General features: G+C 39.8%; 1 protein-coding gene across 1 annotated transcript; it reads left to right on the forward strand.

Moving 5' to 3' along the window:
- Nucleotides 1-4,195: 4,195 nt before the first annotated feature.
- Nucleotides 4,196-18,478, forward strand: EIF1AX (eukaryotic translation initiation factor 1A X-linked). The gene is made up of 7 exons (XM_012477644.3): nt 4,196-4,410; nt 8,461-8,544; nt 10,263-10,366; nt 12,048-12,098; nt 13,786-13,867; nt 15,483-15,574; nt 17,420-18,478. Exons 1-7 carry the CDS (start codon nt 4,395-4,397, stop codon nt 17,423-17,425), a joined length of 435 nt encoding a protein of 144 aa, XP_012333067.1. The 5' UTR covers nt 4,196-4,394; the 3' UTR covers nt 17,426-18,478.
- Nucleotides 18,479-19,177: the final 699 nt, after the last annotated feature.

Consider the following 19,177-nt stretch of genomic DNA (forward strand, 5'->3'; position numbering starts at 1 on the left):
TAGTTCCCTGTTGCCATGTGAGATAACATATTCACAGATTCCAGGGATCTGGACATGGACATCTTTGAAGTTCATTAGTCTGCCTATAATGATTACAGAAACACCTGGCTCTTCAGACAGACTGGCACAGAGTAGCAGTATTGGCCATGGTCAGGCTTCTGCAGCTTTACATTAATGTACCCTGAACTGGCAGAATTGGCACATTTAAAAAGCTAGGAAAAGGAAGTGCAGGATGCTGTAGGAATATGTAGCAGGGTTGCCTAGGACAGAACTTCTAAGGAAACAATTATTAATCTGAGACCTAAAAGGGCAAGGGAGAAGGGTAGAATAGAATGTATAGAAACTCAGAATTAGAGGCACTCAAAATTAAAAGTTCTGTATGACTAGAACTTAAAATGTAAGAGAAGAAGCAAGATGTGAGGCTCAAGAGATAAGCAGGAGCCAGATAATCAAAGGCATAATAAATCATATGAAGGAATTTGAATTTTATCCCTTTGGGGTTTCCCCCACAGTCCCCAGTCTTTGTTTCCTTTTCTATCCAGATTGAACCTCATGGCCCCATAATTGATAATCTGGAACTTCTCTCTCAGAAGCACCCAAAACTTCCTTATATCTTTCCCTTATTCTGTACCCACTGAGCAAAAAAACTCCAATCCTGGATCATTTTGGTTAATGATTGTATGCAGTGAGCTATTGTATGGAAGAAATATAACCACCCAATGGATTAACTTTGCTCTGCCTAGACAGAGCCAATTCATCAAGACAGGAGAATTGCAATAAAGAGAGTAATTCACACAGAGCCAGCTGTACAGGAGACTGGAGTTTTATTATTACTCAAATCAGTTTCCCTGAGCACTGGGGAATCAGAGTTTTTAAGGATAATTTGGGTGGGTAGAGGGGCCAGTGAGTCAGGAGTGCTGACTGGCCAGGTCAGAGATGAAATCATAGGGGGTTGAGGCTGTCCTCTTTCAACGAATCAGTTCCTGGGTGGGAGCCACAAGATCAAATTAGCCAGTTTATTGATCGGGGTGGTGTCAACTGATCCATCAAGTGCAGGGGCTGCAAAATATATCAAGCACTGATGTTAGGCTTTACAATAGTGATGTTATCCCCAGGAGTAATTTGGCGAGAGTCAGAATCTTGTAGCCTCCAGCTGCATGACTCCTAAACCATAATTTTCTAATCTTTTGGCTAATTTGTTAGTCCTACAAAGGCAGTCTAGTCCCCAAGCAAGAAGGGGATTAATTTTGGGAAAGGGCTGTTATCATCTTTGTTTTAAACTATAAACTAAGTTTCTCCCAAAGTTACTCCAGACTACGCCCAGGAATGAACAAGGACAACTTGGAGGTTAGAAACGAGATAGAGTTGGTTAGGTCAGATCTCTTTCACTGTCTCAGTTACAATTTTGCAATGGCCGTTTCAAAAATCATACAATTATGCAAACTGATGCCACTGCAAATTTATGTTTGCTAATCTCATCTAAACCCTCAGTACCATTTGTCAATTTTATTTTTCCTTAGATCCATCCCTATTTCTTTTTTTAAACAGTTTTACTGAGATATAGTTTACATGCCATAAAGTTCACCATTTAAAGTGTACAATTTAATGTTTTTTAGTATAGTATTTGAGTTGTGCAATCATTATCATAATGTAATTTCAGAACATTCTCACCATCCCAAAAAGAAATTTTGTACCCTAGTCCCAGCCACAGCTGTCTTTTGGTTGGACTGTTACAGTAGCCTCCTATGTGGTTTCCATTTCCACCCTTGCCCCCTACAGTCTGTTCTTAACACAGAAACCAAAATTATCTATTTAAAAACCTACTTACTGAAAGGCCGGGCACAGTGGCTCACGCCACTGTGAGCCTCCCAGCACATTGGGAGGCTGAGGCGGGCGGATCACTTGAGGTCAGGAGTTCGAGACCAGGCTGGCCAACATGGCGAAACCCCATCTCTACTAAAATACAAAAATTAGCCGTGCATGGTAGCACATACCTGTAATCCCAGCTACTTAGGAAGGCTGAAGCAAGAGAATTGCTTGAACCCAGGTGGCGGAGGTTGCAGTCAGTGGAGATCGTGCCACTACACTCCAGCCTGGGCGATAGAGTGACGCTTGGTCTCAAAAAAAAAAAAAAAACCTACTGAAGATTACAAGTGATCTGGCCTCTTTACTTCTCCGATCTCATCTCTTCCAAACTCTTTGCTTGGCTCAATTCATTCCAGCCACACTGGCCGTCTTTCTTTCTTTCCTTCCTTCCTTCCTTTCCTTCATTTATGTTCTTCCCTCCTTCCTTCCTTCTTTCTTTCAAGGCATCTCACTCTGTTGCCCAGGCTGAAATGCAATGGCACGATCATAGCTCACTGCATCCTCAAACTCCTGGGCTCTAAGGATCCTCCTGCTTCAGCCTCCCAAGTATATGGGACTACAGACATGAACCACCATGCCTGGCTAATCTTTTTATTTTCATGTGTTTTTTTTTTTTATAGATGGCCAGGGGGTGGTGCTCACTATGTTTCCTGGGCTGGTCTTGAACTCCTGGCCTCAAGTGTGATCCTCCCACTTCAGTCTCCTGAGTCACTGGGATTACAGGTGTAAGCCTTTGCGCCTGGCTTCTTTCTATTTCCTGCATATGCCAAGCATGCTCCCACTCAGGGCCTTTGCCCTTGCTGTTCTCTCTCCTTCCAAGTAATTAAGATGATCAGTCAGGCCGGACGCAGTGGCTCACGCCTGTAATCTTAGCACTTTGGGAGGCCGAGGTGGGTGGATCACCTGAGGTCAGGAGTTCAAGATGATCAGTCAGATGGGGAAACCATCCTACAGTAGAGAAACGAAGTCTGATTTTTTTTCTCCTTTGAGGTTTTATACTGGGTAATTGACAGACACTTTTGATTTTTACACATTTAGAGTTCCAAACTCTTAGAGTCTAACTACTTATCATGTACCAGACACAACTGCTAAACACCAAATGCATTATATCAGTTTAATTCCTGCAACAACCTAATGTGGTAAGTACTATTCCTTTTTTTTTTTTTTTTGGTTGAGATGGAGTTTCACTCTTGTTGCCCAGGCTGGGGTGCAGTGGGATGATCTCAGCTCACTGCAACCTCTGCTTCCTGGGTTCAAGTGATTCTTCTGCCTCAGCTTCCCAAGTAGTTGGGGCTACAGGCACCCACCACCGCCCCCGGCTAATTTTTGAATTTTGAATTTTTAGTAGGGATGGGGTTTCACCATGTTGGCCAGGCTGATCTCGAACTCCTGACCTCGGGTGATTCACCCACCTCGGCCTCCCAAAGTGCTGGGATTACAGGCGTGAGCCACCGCGCCCAGCAGGTTAGTACTATTCCTACACCCAATTTACAGATGAGAAAACAGAGGCTTATAAAAGAGATTAAAACTTGCCCAAGAACATAGAGTTTAAGTTACTGCAGAGCCCGAATTTTGAACCCAGGCCTGTCTAACTCCAAAGCTCAAGTTCATAATTATTTGACCTTGAAGCAAAATTTAAATAAATTTCATAAAAAATCCTTTCAGCCAGGCGCGGTGGCTCATGCCTGTAATCCCAGCACTTTGGGAGGCTGAGGCAGGCGCATCACGAAGTCAACTGATCGAGACCATCCTGGCCAACATGGTGAAACCCTGTCTCTACTAAAAATACAAAAATTAGCTGGGCGTGGTGGTGCTAGCCTGTAGTCCCAGCTACTCGGGAGGCTGAGGCAGGAGAATGGCTTGAACCCAGGAGGCGGAGGTTGCAGTGAGCCGAGATCGTGCCACTGCACTCCAGCCTGGGCGATGGAACGAGACTCCTTCTTAATAAAAAAATAATTTAAAAAAAAACTGAGCTAACCGTGAGATTAATGAGTCAGCGACTTGTCGAACAGGGAGACGTGCGTTTGCTACAAAACAGTAGAGGTCTGGCCTTAGCCAGCAGCGGGCGCCACCTCAAGCCGCAAAGGTCCTCCCCTTTCTATGACGCAAAGGTCCTCTCCAACCCTTCCTGGCTCCACCTTTTCCCTGCTTGCAGCTCCGCCCCTCACAGGCTCTCCGGCTTGCTGCGCAACCTCCAAGAACTCGTCTCTCTCAGCTCTAATGATGCGTGGGGGAGGGGAGGTCAGTCAGCCACGCCTGCGCTATAAAGCCTAGGGGGCGGGCCCAGCCGGCGGTCGGAGGCGGGGAAAAGCGACGCAAGCAGCAGCGACGCCATTTGCTGCTGCCGAGCGTGGACGCGGGCGGATCTCTTCAGACCTAGGTCGCGAGCCTCTCCCGCGCACGCTGCCTGGCCTCCGGCACCTGCTTCATCCTGCGCCCTCTCTCGTGTCGCCCCTCAGAGCAGCAGCCGCCGCGACCGCCGCCACCCGGAAAGAAGTCAGAGACGCCGCGAGGTCGCTGCCACCGCCATGCCCAAGAATAAAGGTAATGCCGCCTGGAACCCCGGACCAAGGCTCTCCTCGGCAGGGTCTCCCAGGTCCTGCCCGTGGATTGCAGGTCACCCAGGCCGCAGTGACCTTTTTTCCTTCCCTCCCTGTCTGCCCGCGCCTGGGCGCCCCGCACGCGACTCAGCTCGGGAGAGGATCTGGGACGTTAACTGCTGGTGGCCAGTTTGGCCACATTGGGGTGGAGCCGACGCCATTTTTGTAGGGCCTCCTGAGGGAGAATGTGGGCTTTTTCTCCTGTTTCGCGCCAGACTGACCGCGACTTGGTGGGGACGGTGGCGGGAATCCTCCCCGGGGCGGCCTGGGCTTAGTAGATAGGCCCTTTTGGCCTTCCCGGGCAAGAAGGGTTAATCCCTGGAAGCCCGTACTGAACTTTGAAAGAGTGATGCCTGCATTCGAGAGCACCAGATACTCTTGCATGGGTTCCTTTATGGACAGTTGTTCAGTATTGTTGAGGCTACTCGCTGTTCCTTGTGAACAGTGGGTGAAACCTTGATGCATTTCTGAGGTCCATCGCTAGAGATTTACTCTCTCCATCCCTTTACAGGGCTTATTTTTGTTTGCAGAAGACTTCTTCCATATTTAGCCAAGTTTTTTGCTTTTGCTTCAGATCATGCATATGTTGTGAGAATAAAGACCTTTAAGTTTCCTCCTTTCTGAGGCTAAGCCTTCACAAATGATCAGACTTGAGGATAACTTTATTTGGGATTTCCAAAACGGAAGGCCTAATCTCAAAAAAAAAATAAACAGAAAACTCCTAAAGAAATTACTTTTAGAAATTTACATTGTTCCTGTCATTTTTAATAGCTTTATAATTTGTTGAAGAAAATTGTGCAAATAGATACAGGGAAACTACTGTATTTTCCTACAGGAGAGGGGAGCATATTTCATAGTCCATAAGTAGTCTCCTTTGACTATTCATTCTTAGGAAACCCTCCCCTGACGCAGACCTACTTCTGCTCTATTTCCTACTTGACAGCTGGCTCTAGGGATTCTACCTCGTTTCCTCTTTGTAGCTGTCACTTATTACTTTATCCCTTAGGGTACTTGGTCGAGATTCTGTGCACAAGTTGGTGTAGTCCTCTCAGGGCACCCCACCTTGCTGCCTTTGGAGATCAAACTTGTAGGTCCTTTGTGTAGCAAGGATTTTCACTGCTCATGATTTCGGAAAAGATGGAATTAGAAACAAAAAATTTTTAAAGTCTTACTGTTTTCTTCCATATAATCCTTTATTCTCTCTGAGGTGGTAAGTGGATCACTGCCATCTTATTCTCACCTTTATTTCTAGTAATAAGATTTCCAGTTCCCCCACTAAGCTGTAAACTCTAAAAGGCAGGAATAGTATCTGTCTTTTTTTTTTTTTAATTACTATTATTATTATTATTTTTTGAGACGGAGTTTCACTCTTGTTACCCAGGCTGGAGTGCAATGGCGCGATCTTGGCTCACCGCAACCTCCGCCTCCTGGGTTCAAGCAATTCTCCTGCCTCAGCCTCCTGAGTAGCTGGGATTACAGGCACGCGCCACCATGCCCAGCTAATTTTTTGTATTTTTAGTAGAGACGGGGTTTCACCATGTTGACCAGGATGGTCTCCATCTCTTGACCTTGTGATCCACCCGCCTCGGCCTCCCAAAGTGCTGGGATTACAGGCATGAACCACCACGACCGGCCCTAGTATCTGTCTTAATCACATTGGATGCTGGCACTTGACACTTAGTAGATGCTCAATAAATATTTGTTGGTTTAAGTCATCTTCCTCCTGTCGACTCCACCCTTAGGTAAATAATAGGTTCTGCTTTGGTTCCAAGGGGATAGGACTTCTACATTAAATCACATCTAGTTCACTAGCCTCATGTCTTGCTTAAGAAGGAGCCTATCTGGGAATTTCTCTAAAACAACTCTGGTTTAAAGAATGTTGATGTCACTTTAATTTACACTCAGACCTAGTCTCATTCATTCAAAAGAGAATTTAAAGAACATCCCATTACATGGCAATAAAATATAGAGGAGAATGATCAGGGTATGCTTAATTCTGGTAAGTTAACAAGTACTGAATCTTTTCTTAAATAACATTTGAGGCATACAAAAAAATATAGCTAACATGGTGAACCTGGGAATCCACTACTCTGAATTTAAGAATTACAGTGCAGATTGAGATAAAGCCCTCTGTGTATCCCTCCCTAATCACCTTTTACTCTCTTTCTGGAGGTAATCACCAGGCTGAGTTTGGTGTTTATCATTACTGTACTGTGTAAAAACAATCAATTCTTAGTTATCTGAACTTAGAGGAATGGTACTTTTCAAGACCTCTGAATTTTATGAGATGGAATTTACTAATATAGAAATAAACTCATTTATTGTTCTATTTTTCTTCATTGGAAAATCCAGAAGCCCTGTGAAGATAATCTTGCTGTGGTTACACAAGTAAGGGTAAAATTTGCCACATACTATGTGTTGAATGACTTTTGCTTTGGATTGATTCATATCAGCTTATTCTACAAATTCTTAGAAACATCCTCAAATCAGGAAAAGGGGCATCCTTTGGCCCACTCATAAGCATTTAGGGTATAGTGCTCCCAGACTTTGAAGAAGTTACCGCATATGATTTTTAACTCATCACTCTGTTAGGAATGTATGGACTATTGATCGATTCATTTGAAGAATTACTGAACTCAGGTATATTAATAAACAGCAGGTATGATCTTGCCGTAAAGGAGCTTGCACTCTGTTTTGCCGATCTGGCATGATTAATGGCTTGATACTTTTCTCTTTCTAAGAAATTAGTTTCAGTGTTCTCTAAGAATACCTCAGATACTGAATTCTAAGGACTCTAGGTGGTTCAGGAAATTGTAGAGGCCCACCTAAAATAGCACAGAGCAATGTGAGACTGCCCCAGGAGAGAGTAAGTGGACTTGATTCGAGAAGTTAGATTGTCTTTGCAGTGGTCAGATGCACATTTGTGATTCTGTTTGGGTTATGAACTTTTTGCTGCTTCCAAGCTCTTCCCATGAGTCTCTTAGTATTATTACCGCTTACGGCCTTTTTCCTGCCTTTTGGAAATGGCTGCCAATGTGGTTTCGTTTCTCGAATGGGAGCAAAATGCTATGGAGAGGTAACCTAATGTGGGGGATGGGGCAGAAAAACATTGTGACTGTCGACACCCCAGCTTACTGACTATAATCATCAGTGAGCTGATTTACTCACTGAAGCTGAGTTACTTCTCTGAGCTTCAGGAACTCATGGGTAAACTGGGAATAAATAACTGTTATGACCTCATGGGGTGATTGTGACAAGTAAATGGGCAGAATTATTGCATAGTGGTTAAAAACATGGTCACTGGGGTCATATAATAGAAACAGGGATGTTGAGTAGGGACCAGCATTATAAAAGAAAGTAAATTGGGTACCAAATGGATATTTTTTATCTTTTAAGAGACAGTGTCTCGCTGTGCTGCCCAGGCTGGCCTGTAACTCCTGGACTTGCTCAAGTGATCCTCCCACCTGGGCCTCCTGAGTAGCTGAGACCCTAGGCATGTACCACTGCACCCAGTGAGATTTCAATATTTATGGTACTCTGCTACCAAAAGTTTGAAAACCACGGTTCTCTGTCCAAACACTGTCTTCACTTAATTTTGAAAATACCAGGTTCCTTGCATAGGGCCTAGCTTTAGAAGGCACCCAAGGTTTCCGCTTAGAAGAATATGTATAGAATTGCATTTTTATTTCAAAAGGATGCATGCTAAAGTGAAATTTTTAAAATATTTTTTAATATAATATCTGCTATTTATGTTTCTTTTATGTCAGAAAAATCTTCAAAGGAAATTCCAAGAAGGGTAGGGAGGTAATAAATAATGTATTAATGTTGTGATTGGAGATTATAAATTTAATATGATTGAGTAGCCAAAATAGGTGAATTTTTAAATTTAAGTGATCTTTTAAAAAGTGGTTTTATAAGCCTTAACTTCATTTTATTTCATACTGTTTTACAGATACTTAATGTCATTTCCTCCCTTTTTTTTTTTAACCATCAGGTAAAGGAGGTAAAAATAGACGTAGAGGTAAGAATGAGAATGAATCTGAAAAAAGAGAACTGGTATTCAAAGAAGATGGTCAGGGTGAGTGTTTTCATAAATTATGCTTTTTAAAGTAACATCCTTTCTTTTTAGCTGGGGACTTTATTTTTTTTGAGACAGGGGTCTTGCTCTGTTGCCCAGGGTGAAGTGCAGTGGCACAATTACAGCTTACTGCAGCCTTGACCTCCTGGGCTGAAGTAGTCCTCCCAGTTCAGCCTCTTATTTGGGACTAAAGGCACACATCACCACATCTGACTAATTTTAAAAATTTTTTTATAGAGATGAGGTCTTCATATGTTGCCCAGGCTGTTCTCGAACTCCTGGGCTCAAGTGATTCTCCCACCATGGCCTCGCAAAGTGCTGGAAACTAAGAATGTGTCATACAGTTCAGAGGGAATTGAGCCTCCAAAGCTATGGTCAACTCTTCTATGATTTAGTTGACAGTTCTGTGATTAGCATTTTTGATAGTGAATGGTGCTGCATAATGTGTTGAGTAGGCCATGGACATTTGAAGGATGAGCCTTAGGCCCTTGTAGACCTCTCCATTCTCCAGTGCCATTAGCATATACCTTCATAAACTACAATAAAATGAAACTGAACAGTTAACTGACCTTACTAGACTGAAGAATTTTGTAAGTGCCAGACCAAGATACATAGCACTAGTCAAATAAATCCTAACTGGATCATTTGCCTTTTCCTGTTATTTTATTTCGAGTCATTTCAAACCTACAGAAAAGTTGCAGTATTAGTACAACAAACTCCCTTAAATCCTTCATCTGTACACACATGTAAATAAATATATATGTACATATATATATGTAGGGTTTGTTGAGGACCATTTGAAGACATTAGAGACATCATGCTACTTTTCCCTTACTTGATCATTTGTCTCCTAAGAGCAAGTATATTTTCTTATATAACTGGAAGAGAATTATCACACTAAGGTAATTTGACATTGATATAATATTATCTAGTATGTACCCCAAATTCCTATTTCCCCAGGTGTTCCAATAATTTCCAGTACTTTAGCTTTTAATAGAACTTTGGTTTGGATATATTATGCCATACATATAAACCACTCAAGATGAGATACATTTTCTGGCTAAAAGTCCTTCTGTTTCTTAGCCTTAGTCATCCTTGCCTCTAAAATAGCAGCTGACTTGACTTGGGCAGACACTGCTTTAATATTACTTTTTTTCCTCACTTCGGAAGAAAGGCTGCCTTTGAATTGACCAGCCTTGTTAAGGTGGTAGGTGGGCGCCAGGCTCATTGTAGTCTGAGTAATTCACTTTCAGAAGTCCACCCCACTGTTGAGCCTTTCTAAGTAAAGTCTCGGTATATTTACAAATCAATGGGCATCCTCTCTGGGGGTTAGTCATATTCTAATTCAAGAAAGACACTGAAGGTTAAGCTGTTTTTGTTTGCCAAATGTACTAAAAGTTATATGAGATTCGCAGCTAAAGGCACTGAGGGAAAGAGCCAAAAGTGGGATAGTCAATCTACTTATTCAAAATGAGTCGATAATTAAAATATGTCTAATAGCAGAGACAGCATGTTATAGAAATAGCATTACAGAGTATTGGTTCTAACTCTGCCATTAACCCGATGTTTATCACTCCCTCATGTTTATTTATATTTTTCGTATATATATTTATTCCCAACTGGTACAACTATATTCTCTTGTCAGTTTCATGTGGACTTTAAGTTGCTTTTATCAAAAGTTGAACAATATTTCATACCCTTTTCCTTTCTCCCCTTAGAGTATGCTCAGGTGATCAAAATGTTGGGAAATGGACGGCTAGAAGCAATGTGTTTCGATGGTGTAAAGAGGTTATGTCACATCAGAGGAAAATTGAGAAAAAAGGTAGGTGTGATTTGTTTTACTTTAATAATAAAGTTGGTTAAGGGAGAAAATGCCTCTACAGTTTTGTTTTGTTGGTGGTGGTGGTTTTTTTTGAGACGGAGTCTCGCTTTTGTTGCCCAGGCTTGAGTACAATGGCGCGATCTTGGCTCACTGCAACCTCCGCCTCCCGAGTTCAAGCGATTCTCCTGCTTCTGCCTCCCGAGTAGCTGGGATTACGGGCACCCGCCACCACGTCCAGCTAATTTTTGTATTTTTAGTAGAGATGGGGTTTCACAATGTTGGCCAGGCTGCTCTCGAACTCCTGACCCCAGATGATCCACGCACCTCAGCCTCCCAAAGTACTGGGATTATAGGCGTGAGCCACCATGCCCAGCCACCTCTACAGGTTTTAACTGTCCATGGACTTCATTTTTGGAAATTCCCAAAAGACTTATCTAGGTAAACAATGATTTACCTGTAAGTCAAATAACAAGGTCTGTAATACTAATCTTATACAGGTTATAATGTTAAAGAATCATTTGTATCACTAATGTCGTATTCCTGCCCAAAATGGTTAACCTGAATTTGAATCATGAAGAAACAATCTGTAAGTCCAAATTGAGAGACATTCTGCAAAAACAAACAGCCCAGCTTTTTTTTCCTTGTCTTTTTTTGAGACATGGTATTACTCTGTCATCCAGCCTGTAGTGTAGTGGCACCATCTTGGTTCACTGTAGCCTCAACCTCCCTGGTTCAAGCACTCCTCCCACATCAGCCTCCCATGTAGCGGGGACTACAGGCCTTTGCCACCTTGCCTGGCTAATTTCTTTATTTTTTGTAGAGATGAGATTTCTCTATGTTGCTTAGGCTGGTCTAGAACTCCAGAGCTCAAGCAATCAGTCCTCCTTGGCCTCCCAAAGTGCTGGGATTACAGGCATGAACCACTGTACCTGGTTCAGCTCTTAATGAAATGTTACTGTCATGAAAGTTTAAAAAAAAACAAAAAAAACCTCGGGTACTATTCTAGTTTCAAGGAGGCCTGACAGTTAAATGTAGTAGATGGCACTTGTTAGGATTCTGGTTTAGGAATTGGAGATAAAGCTGTAAAGTGTACATTAAGAAAATCTGAATATGAGTTATGTTACATAACCATTGTATTAATGTTGTATTTCCTGAATGTCATCATGAAAGGACTGCCTTGGAAAGTAATGATTAATTCACCATCACAGTAGTTATTCAGGCAGATTTATTAATCAGGTTGACAAAAAGTCCCAACTCTGATTTTGTGTTTTTTTTTAATTTGGTAAGTTAATCCTTCTGTTCCCAAACTAAAATCTTTTTTTGAGACAGAGTCTCACTCTGTTGTGCAACCTCCACCTCCTGGGTTCAAGTGATTCTCATGCCTCAGCCTCCCAAGTTGTTGGGATTACAGGCATGTTCACCATGTCCAGGTAATTTTTGTATTTTTAGTAGAGACAAGGTTTTACCATGCTGGCCAGGCTGGTCTTGAACTCCTGATCTCAAGTGATCCACTCACCTCGGCCTCCCAAAGTGCTGGGATTACAGGCGTGAGCCACCATGCCAGCCCAAACTAAAAATCTCTTAATTTCTAAACTAATTGTTACTCTGGAATGTAACAATGTAAACTAATTGTTACTCTGGAATATTTTAAATATGACTGACAATGACTTTTCTTTTGTAGGTTTGGATAAATACCTCCGACATAATATTGGTTGGTCTCCGAGACTACCAGGTAAAAATTACATGTAAATTTTTCATTTTTTACTGACTTGAATTTGATGAGCCATTTCTTAGAGCCAGTTGTGTTTTAGGCATTGTGCTAGATATCCCAGGGAGGCATTATCTTAGGGCATAGAGCTGGATGAGGTAAGTGCCCATCCCACAAAAGGCTCATAGCCTGGTAGTGGAGAGAATTAAGACAAGCACACAAGTAATTACAGTACACATCACGACATAGGTATGTGCTATAAATCTAAATGAGCACTTGAGAAAGAAAGAAAATGATAATTGCCTTTCAGGATCTTAACCCTCGACTCTGTAGACTCATTGTGGGTCTGTGAGATCCGTTCGACTTCCACCTATTAGAACTCATCCCTGTGTGATAGTATCTCCATTTGTACAACCTTGATCATACTTTGATTTTTAAAAAAAAAAAAATCCAGAATAAAGAATTTAAATTTTCACTTTATGCCATTGTTTCTCAACCGTGGGTAATTATGCCCTCCAGGGGACATTGACAGTGTCTGTAGACTTTTCTGGTTGTCACAACTGGGGGATGGGTGCAGTGCTGCTAGCATGTAGTAGATAGAGGCTGGGGTGATGCTAAACATCCTGCAGGGCACAGGACAGCATCCCTTAACAGAGAGCGGTCCACCTCACAATAAATAATCCCTGGCGCCGAGGTGAGAAAGCCTGCTTTAAATTCATACCATTTTAATTTTTTCTTTTAATCTTAACAGTAACCCCAGAAGTAGGAAGAATAAGTAATTCCCTGTTTGATAGATAAGGACACCAAGGTTTTGAAATGAGTAACATTCTGACTGTAAAGTCACAGCCAGGACCGGTACTTCTGATTTGAATTTTTTTGTGATCCTGCTTTGCCCCCCTACTTACAGGGTGGTCTGTGGCTCGATAGCATCACTGTCTTCTGGAAGCTTGTTACCAGTGCAAGTTCTTTGACTCTTCATTCAGAACATGTATTTTAATAAGATCTCCATGGGCTTCTATACACTTTACATTTTAAGAAGTACTGGTCTGAATCACACTGTCCTTGAAGTTGAAGCAATCAATTTTCTCCCTTAACTGAGTTAAATTCTTTTCAAATGGGGAAGTAGAAACATTCTAAGGCAGTATTTCTCAATGGGATGTTTGCATCAGAAATACCTAAAGAATTTCTCACAATACTAATTCTTGGGCTTCACTTCTAATCTATCTTCAGAAGATATAAAAACTCTACAGGAGATTTTGATTGATACATAGCCAAAGAAGCACAGATAATATGGAAAGGTATAATTTCCTTAGGTCATTATACCAGTCTTAGTGCAGTCTCAGTTTTGGAATTGCAGTGTTTGATCACCCTGAAAATTACTGTCCCAGGGAACTTTTGTATTTCAAAAGGCTTCTAATCAAAGGGTAATATTAAATGATCTAAAATATGGGGTCTGCACAGTTCTGCTCTTACTAAAGTGAGGTCTTCAAATATATTTCCTAAGCCTCTTAGTCATCATTCCATCATGCATGTAAGCTTCCTCCTGGGTTAAACCCAAGTATATTTTTCAGAGGGTAAGAGAAAGCTTTAAAATTTAAAAGGAGAAAGATTTATAATAAAATGGTGAGATTTGATTGTTTATTCAATATGAGAATTTATGAAATAACTGGTGTTTCATTATCAGTTTTTAAAGTTATTATCTCTATTCAAGGATAACAAAGCTGATGTAATTTTAAAATACAATGCAGACGAAGCTAGAAGTCTGAAGGCATATGGCGAGCTTCCAGAGCATGGTAACGTCTGGGTTATTATATTAACTTGTTATATGGTATTTAGGTTATCTGTTGGTGTTTAGGTGAAGGAACTGTGGATTTTGCATATTTACTTTAGTGCTTATGTTTTTAGTTTTAAGTATGCCTGCCTGTGCTTCATGATACTAGATACTATAAGAAAGAAATTACTAGAATTCTGTTTCTAATAAATAGGGTGAGGAGTTATGCTCTATATATAAGCTTTGGACTTCCACATAATGCCACCCAAAGGAATAATTTTGTTATAGTATCTATTTTAAAATTTCTTCCTCAAGAGATTGTTAGTGCTCATATGAGTTAAACATGAAGTGCAAGTCAGCCAGGCATCGTGGCACATGCCTGTAGTGTCAGCCAGTTGGGAGGCTGAGGCAGGAGAATTGCTTAAGTCCAAGAGTTTGAGGATGCAGCGACCTATGATCACGCCACTATTCTCAAGCCTGAGTGACAAAGTGAGATCTTGTCTCAAAAAATTTTAAAAAACACAGAAAACACGAAGCAAGGGCACATAATTAGGTACCATTACCGATTTTTGTTTGTTTGTTTATTTGTTTGCTTTGAAATGGAGTCTCACTCTATTGCCCAGGCTGGAGTGCAGTGGCGCAATCTTGGCTCACTGCAACCTCTACCTCCCAGGTTGAAGCAGTTCTCCTGTCTCAGCTTCCCCAGTGGCTGGGATTACAGGCATGCACTACCATGCCCAGCTAATTTTTCTGTTTTTAACAGAAACAACATGGAGGTTTCACGGTGCTGGCCAGGCTGGCTGGTCTCCAACTCCTGACCCTCAGGTGATCCAGCCACCTTGGCCTCCCAAAGTGCTGGGATTACAGGCACGAGCCACCATGCCCAGCCTCGTTACTACTTTTTATTAAAAAGTTGTATTTCCATTTATCCTTGTGTAATAGTATCCCGTAGGATTTTTCTAAAGCAACATTATTGGTTTTCACTCCTCCAAGTACAAAAGTAATGAATTCTTCATGCAGAAAACCTAAAAATAAGTCCCTTGTAACCTCATCAGAGGGGAAATATACTTGACATACTATATTGTAGGCCTGCATTTTTACTTGGCAGTTACTATTTTTAGCTCTGTTGTATCTGATTATGTAAAAGCATTATTATGAAATAACCTAATTTTACTTAAGCATGAAAGTCCTGCTGAAATTACTTACTTGGCATTTCTGATCTAAGAAATGTTAATATATCTAGTGATTCATTTTCCTTGCTTAGGGATAATCATGATTGGACCAGATCTTTCTGATTGATGAGTCTGTCTGATGATTAGTGAACCAGCTGTTCTTATCTCAAGGAAATACGTTGTTACCATGTGCTCAAACCTATTAAGAAGTATACCTGGAAGTTATAATAGCTTCAGAATTAATGTAATTAGAGCCTGCCTTACTAAAAATAACTTTGCAAACAAAAGAAAACGGTAACACAGATACTCCCCATCTTGACATAGCAGTGACACTACAGGGAATTTTGTTTTGTGAAATACTCTTTATAGTAATTGTGTTATATAGAAGTTAGGAATGCTTTTGTTATGATGAAGCTTTGATTAAACTACAATGCTGACTTTATGTATTTCTTATTGTGTCTTTAGCTAAAATTAATGAAACTGATACATTTGGTCCGGGAGACGATGATGAAATTCAGTTCGATGACATTGGCGATGATGATGAAGATATTGATGACGTAAGTAAATGTACCTTGCATTTTCCAATTTTTGTTACTATCCATGAAGAAATCAGCTTTCCCCTAACATCCATTAATTTTAAGAACATGGGACATTTAAATAAGGGTATATTTTGAGAATTGTCTGAATTAAATAGTATTATTTAGAAGACAACTAGTCGAACTGTTTATATTTTGGGAATTCTTAAAACTCTCTTCAATTTGTCTTCCTGAAAAGATCAGTGTTTACATTGGCAATATTAACACCAGCCACTCTAATCCTAATTAAGAGTCTCTAAAGAGATAGCCAATAGGAAATTTAGTGAACAGTTGAAAAATAGAAGATCTTATCAAAGGAACATGCTTTTTTAATTGAAATATTAGTATGTTGAAAGAATCTTGTTTGAACTAGCTTGATATGAAGCATTGGAATTACAATATACACTGAAAGCCTTGACAAAATGGAGGCCTGTTGCCAATTGTGGTATTTTTAGCTGTTGGGTGTGTACTGTTGGCAAACTTTTGGCTTGCAGTTGGTATGTTTATTTTGAGGAAAATGTCCTGTCTTTCTTAATAATAAAGTAGTAATGCCCATAGGAGTAAATGCTTTACTGCACTTCTGCTGTTACTGCATTTGAATGAAATTGAGACTTAAATCTTTTGACAGTATAAGTTTATTTAGCGATTGGGGTGTTACTCTTAAATCCGTTTTGGGCTCTTCTTTTCAAACCTCTTTACCTGAAATGTAGTTCAGAAACCACCTGTGTATTTAAATCCAAAAATAATAAGCCAGTTGAGGTGGTATGCTCCTGTAGTCCCAGTTACTCAGGAGGCTGACAGGGGAGGATCACTTGAGCCCAGGAGTTCAAGACCAGCCTGGGGCAACACAGCCAGACCTTGTCTCTAAATAAATAACATAATAACATTAAATTCGATGCTAAGATAGAATTTCAGAATACCAAGCAAGAGCAGTTGTTCCTGACCAAGAATACTCACACTTTGAGTTAAATTACTAATGTTATAGACATTTTAACACATACGCAAAAATAGGAAGTGAGAAATAAATATATTGTTCTGTTATTTTCTTAATTTTGGAGATACTGAGCCAAGAGGAATCTTGTGACTAAACTGTTACTAATATTTTGACAATAGAATTAACAATTCCATTCTTTGGTAAGAACTTGAAACTGACACGTGGATTAAGTGCCACCCCAAACATTTTGACAACTGGGCAGTAGTAGAAGGCCTCTTTAAAAAAAAAAAAAAAAATTAACGAACCTAATCAGAGGACTTACATGAATATGAAGCCACATGCACCAAGATAATGGGTCGAGAATCTAGGCAGGGTCAAGATTTTCTCAGTAAAAATTTCTGGATCTGGGCCAACAACTTCTGAGAACTGGACCCAGCTGGCTGGCTGGAAAAGAGATGGTAAAGACAGTGGTTATTAAAGGGGTTCTCTTGAACATTTTATAAAAATTTGCTCTGTCACCTTAGAAGGCTACTTCTTTAAGACATTTCTCCAGGTGGTTTATAGATGTTCTAACTATAACCAGATTGACTCAGGAATTAGGTCAGTATCACCCCTGATGTCTGCTCCCATCGAGATATAAAAATCTCAAATTACTAGCATTAAAGGAAAGGAAGGAGACAGTAAACTTTATTAGGAATATTTTTGCATTACATATAATACTACAAAGGAGATCATAATGATTTACTTATAGCAGGCCAGAATTATAGGAATTTCTTCTTCAAACCGGATTTGTTTCTCAGATAGCTTAAGGAGGTGAAAGTCTCTATATGGAGTAGACTGTTGGAATGTAAGAATTCTTTTTCCTTTCATTGATATTCTTTTTTCCCTTCCAGATCTAAACTGAACTCAAGGTTTTACATTCCATCTTTTCTGAAGATTGTCCTACAATTTGGATTTTGGCCATGACAAAGAAGATTAAAATTTCATTAGCATAAATACAGTTTGTTAAAACAGACTGATTTGTTCTTAAGGTATTTTTATTTCTTTTAAAACTGGTAATGCTGAATTCTCTTAAGTAAGATGTTAAGCCCACTTTGCTCTTTTAATATAGTGGAGCTTATGGGTAGAAGACCACGTCTACTATTTAAAAAAAAAAAAAAAAAATAGATTGCTGCTTTTCCTACCACTTCCAATAAGAAAATGAATGTTTTAAAGAAATAATTTGCCTTGTCCTCATTATGGAATATGGTGGCCTCTTGATTGTATAGAGTCATTGTGTATATTCCAGTTACTAGGTATTCCCTTAAGATTTTGATACAATTTGAGGAAGGCAGAAATCTGCATTTGAAGTACAAAATAAGTCTTGTCATATTTAAGTAGCCTGTGGCTATTTTTATACTGATTTTGATACCGTGTTCTTTTCATAATCGTATTTTGCCACCATAATCATATCAAAAAATGCATTTCAAAATGCAGTTTTCAGAACTTGGGTTTTAATAGCAATTTTGAATTTGTAAGCTTAGTAGTTACAGAAATTGAACACTAGGTGGCACTTAGTTATCTGAACATGTGAAAGTACTGATAAAATTGTTTACTTTTCTTTTACTATGTGTAAGAAGTATCCCAAACATGAAAAGATTGTTTTGATCATAGGCACGTATGTAGAATATTTTTACAGAGCGGAAAGATTGTTAAAAGTGTGATTTTTATTTTCAGAAGTCATATACATGTAAGCTACAATTTTGAGTGCTTTATAAACACTTGAGATATATAAATGAAATTTTAATTTCATAACTACTTGTAAAAATAAAAATAAAAAACTTGTTGAAAACCCTTTTTCAACATATCCCTAAGCTAGGGGAAGAGGAGGGAATAACAACTCAATGAAAAGATGGTCTCCAACTTCTGAATGGAAAAGTTACAGCTGAGAAATAAAATGTCATGGTGCAGAATATGTTACACCCTTATTTTCATTATATGAACAGTTTTGGTTTTTTGTATTGGGAACTGGGTTTACTGGTAACTTCCTTACTTAGTTTTTATTTATCAACTATAATAAAATGAAACTAGGGCTGAGCTAGTTAGCCCTCACTAACCAAACTGAAATCATATGCAACATTAAAAGAAGAGATCCATCATGTAGCTTGTGACACTTTCATTCTATTAGTCCCCAGGGAACTTTTCAGTGATGAAAAGTAATACACAGGGGAATACCTTCACATGGCTTCAAAAGGAAAACAAGCAAATCTTCTCTAATCTACTCTTACTATAATTTCCTAACTACAAATTCTGGATTAAAAAATCTGAGGTACTATAAAACATTAAGTTGAAGAATAGAAATTAAGAGTGCATATTCATGGTTTATATTTCCTATTCTATGGAGTTCCTGAACACATCTAGATGGAATGCATCTGAGACTAAGGGCTGGTTTTTAATCCCCGTAAGAAACCAACCTTGAAGAATTAACAGTTGTCTCCATCCATATTCTAAACCTCCTAAGATATTTAGGTTTCTGTATATAAAAGTGTTTTTGCTAAATTTACAGTATGTATAGATCCTGTCATATTATTTTACTAAGAATGTTTGAACTTGGCATCATATGTGATACAGTTCCTGGTAGGAATAGCGCAGCTCAAACATTAATTTTTCTA

The sequence above is a fragment of the Aotus nancymaae genome, unplaced genomic scaffold, assembly GCF_030222135.1.
Source record: "Aotus nancymaae isolate 86718 unplaced genomic scaffold, 86718_ANA_hifiasm-v0.15.2.pri h1tg000058l, whole genome shotgun sequence".
Taxonomy (NCBI): Eukaryota; Metazoa; Chordata; class Mammalia; order Primates; family Aotidae; genus Aotus; species Aotus nancymaae.

Coding starts and splice junctions, on each gene's coding strand:
- EIF1AX (XM_012477644.3), top strand. Junction 8,545..10,262: donor ATTCAAAGAAGATGGTCAGG/GTGAGTGTTTTC, acceptor TTCTCCCCTTAG/AGTATGCTCAGGTGATCAAA. Junction 12,099..13,785: donor TTGGTCTCCGAGACTACCAG/GTAAAAATTACA, acceptor TCTCTATTCAAG/GATAACAAAGCTGATGTAAT.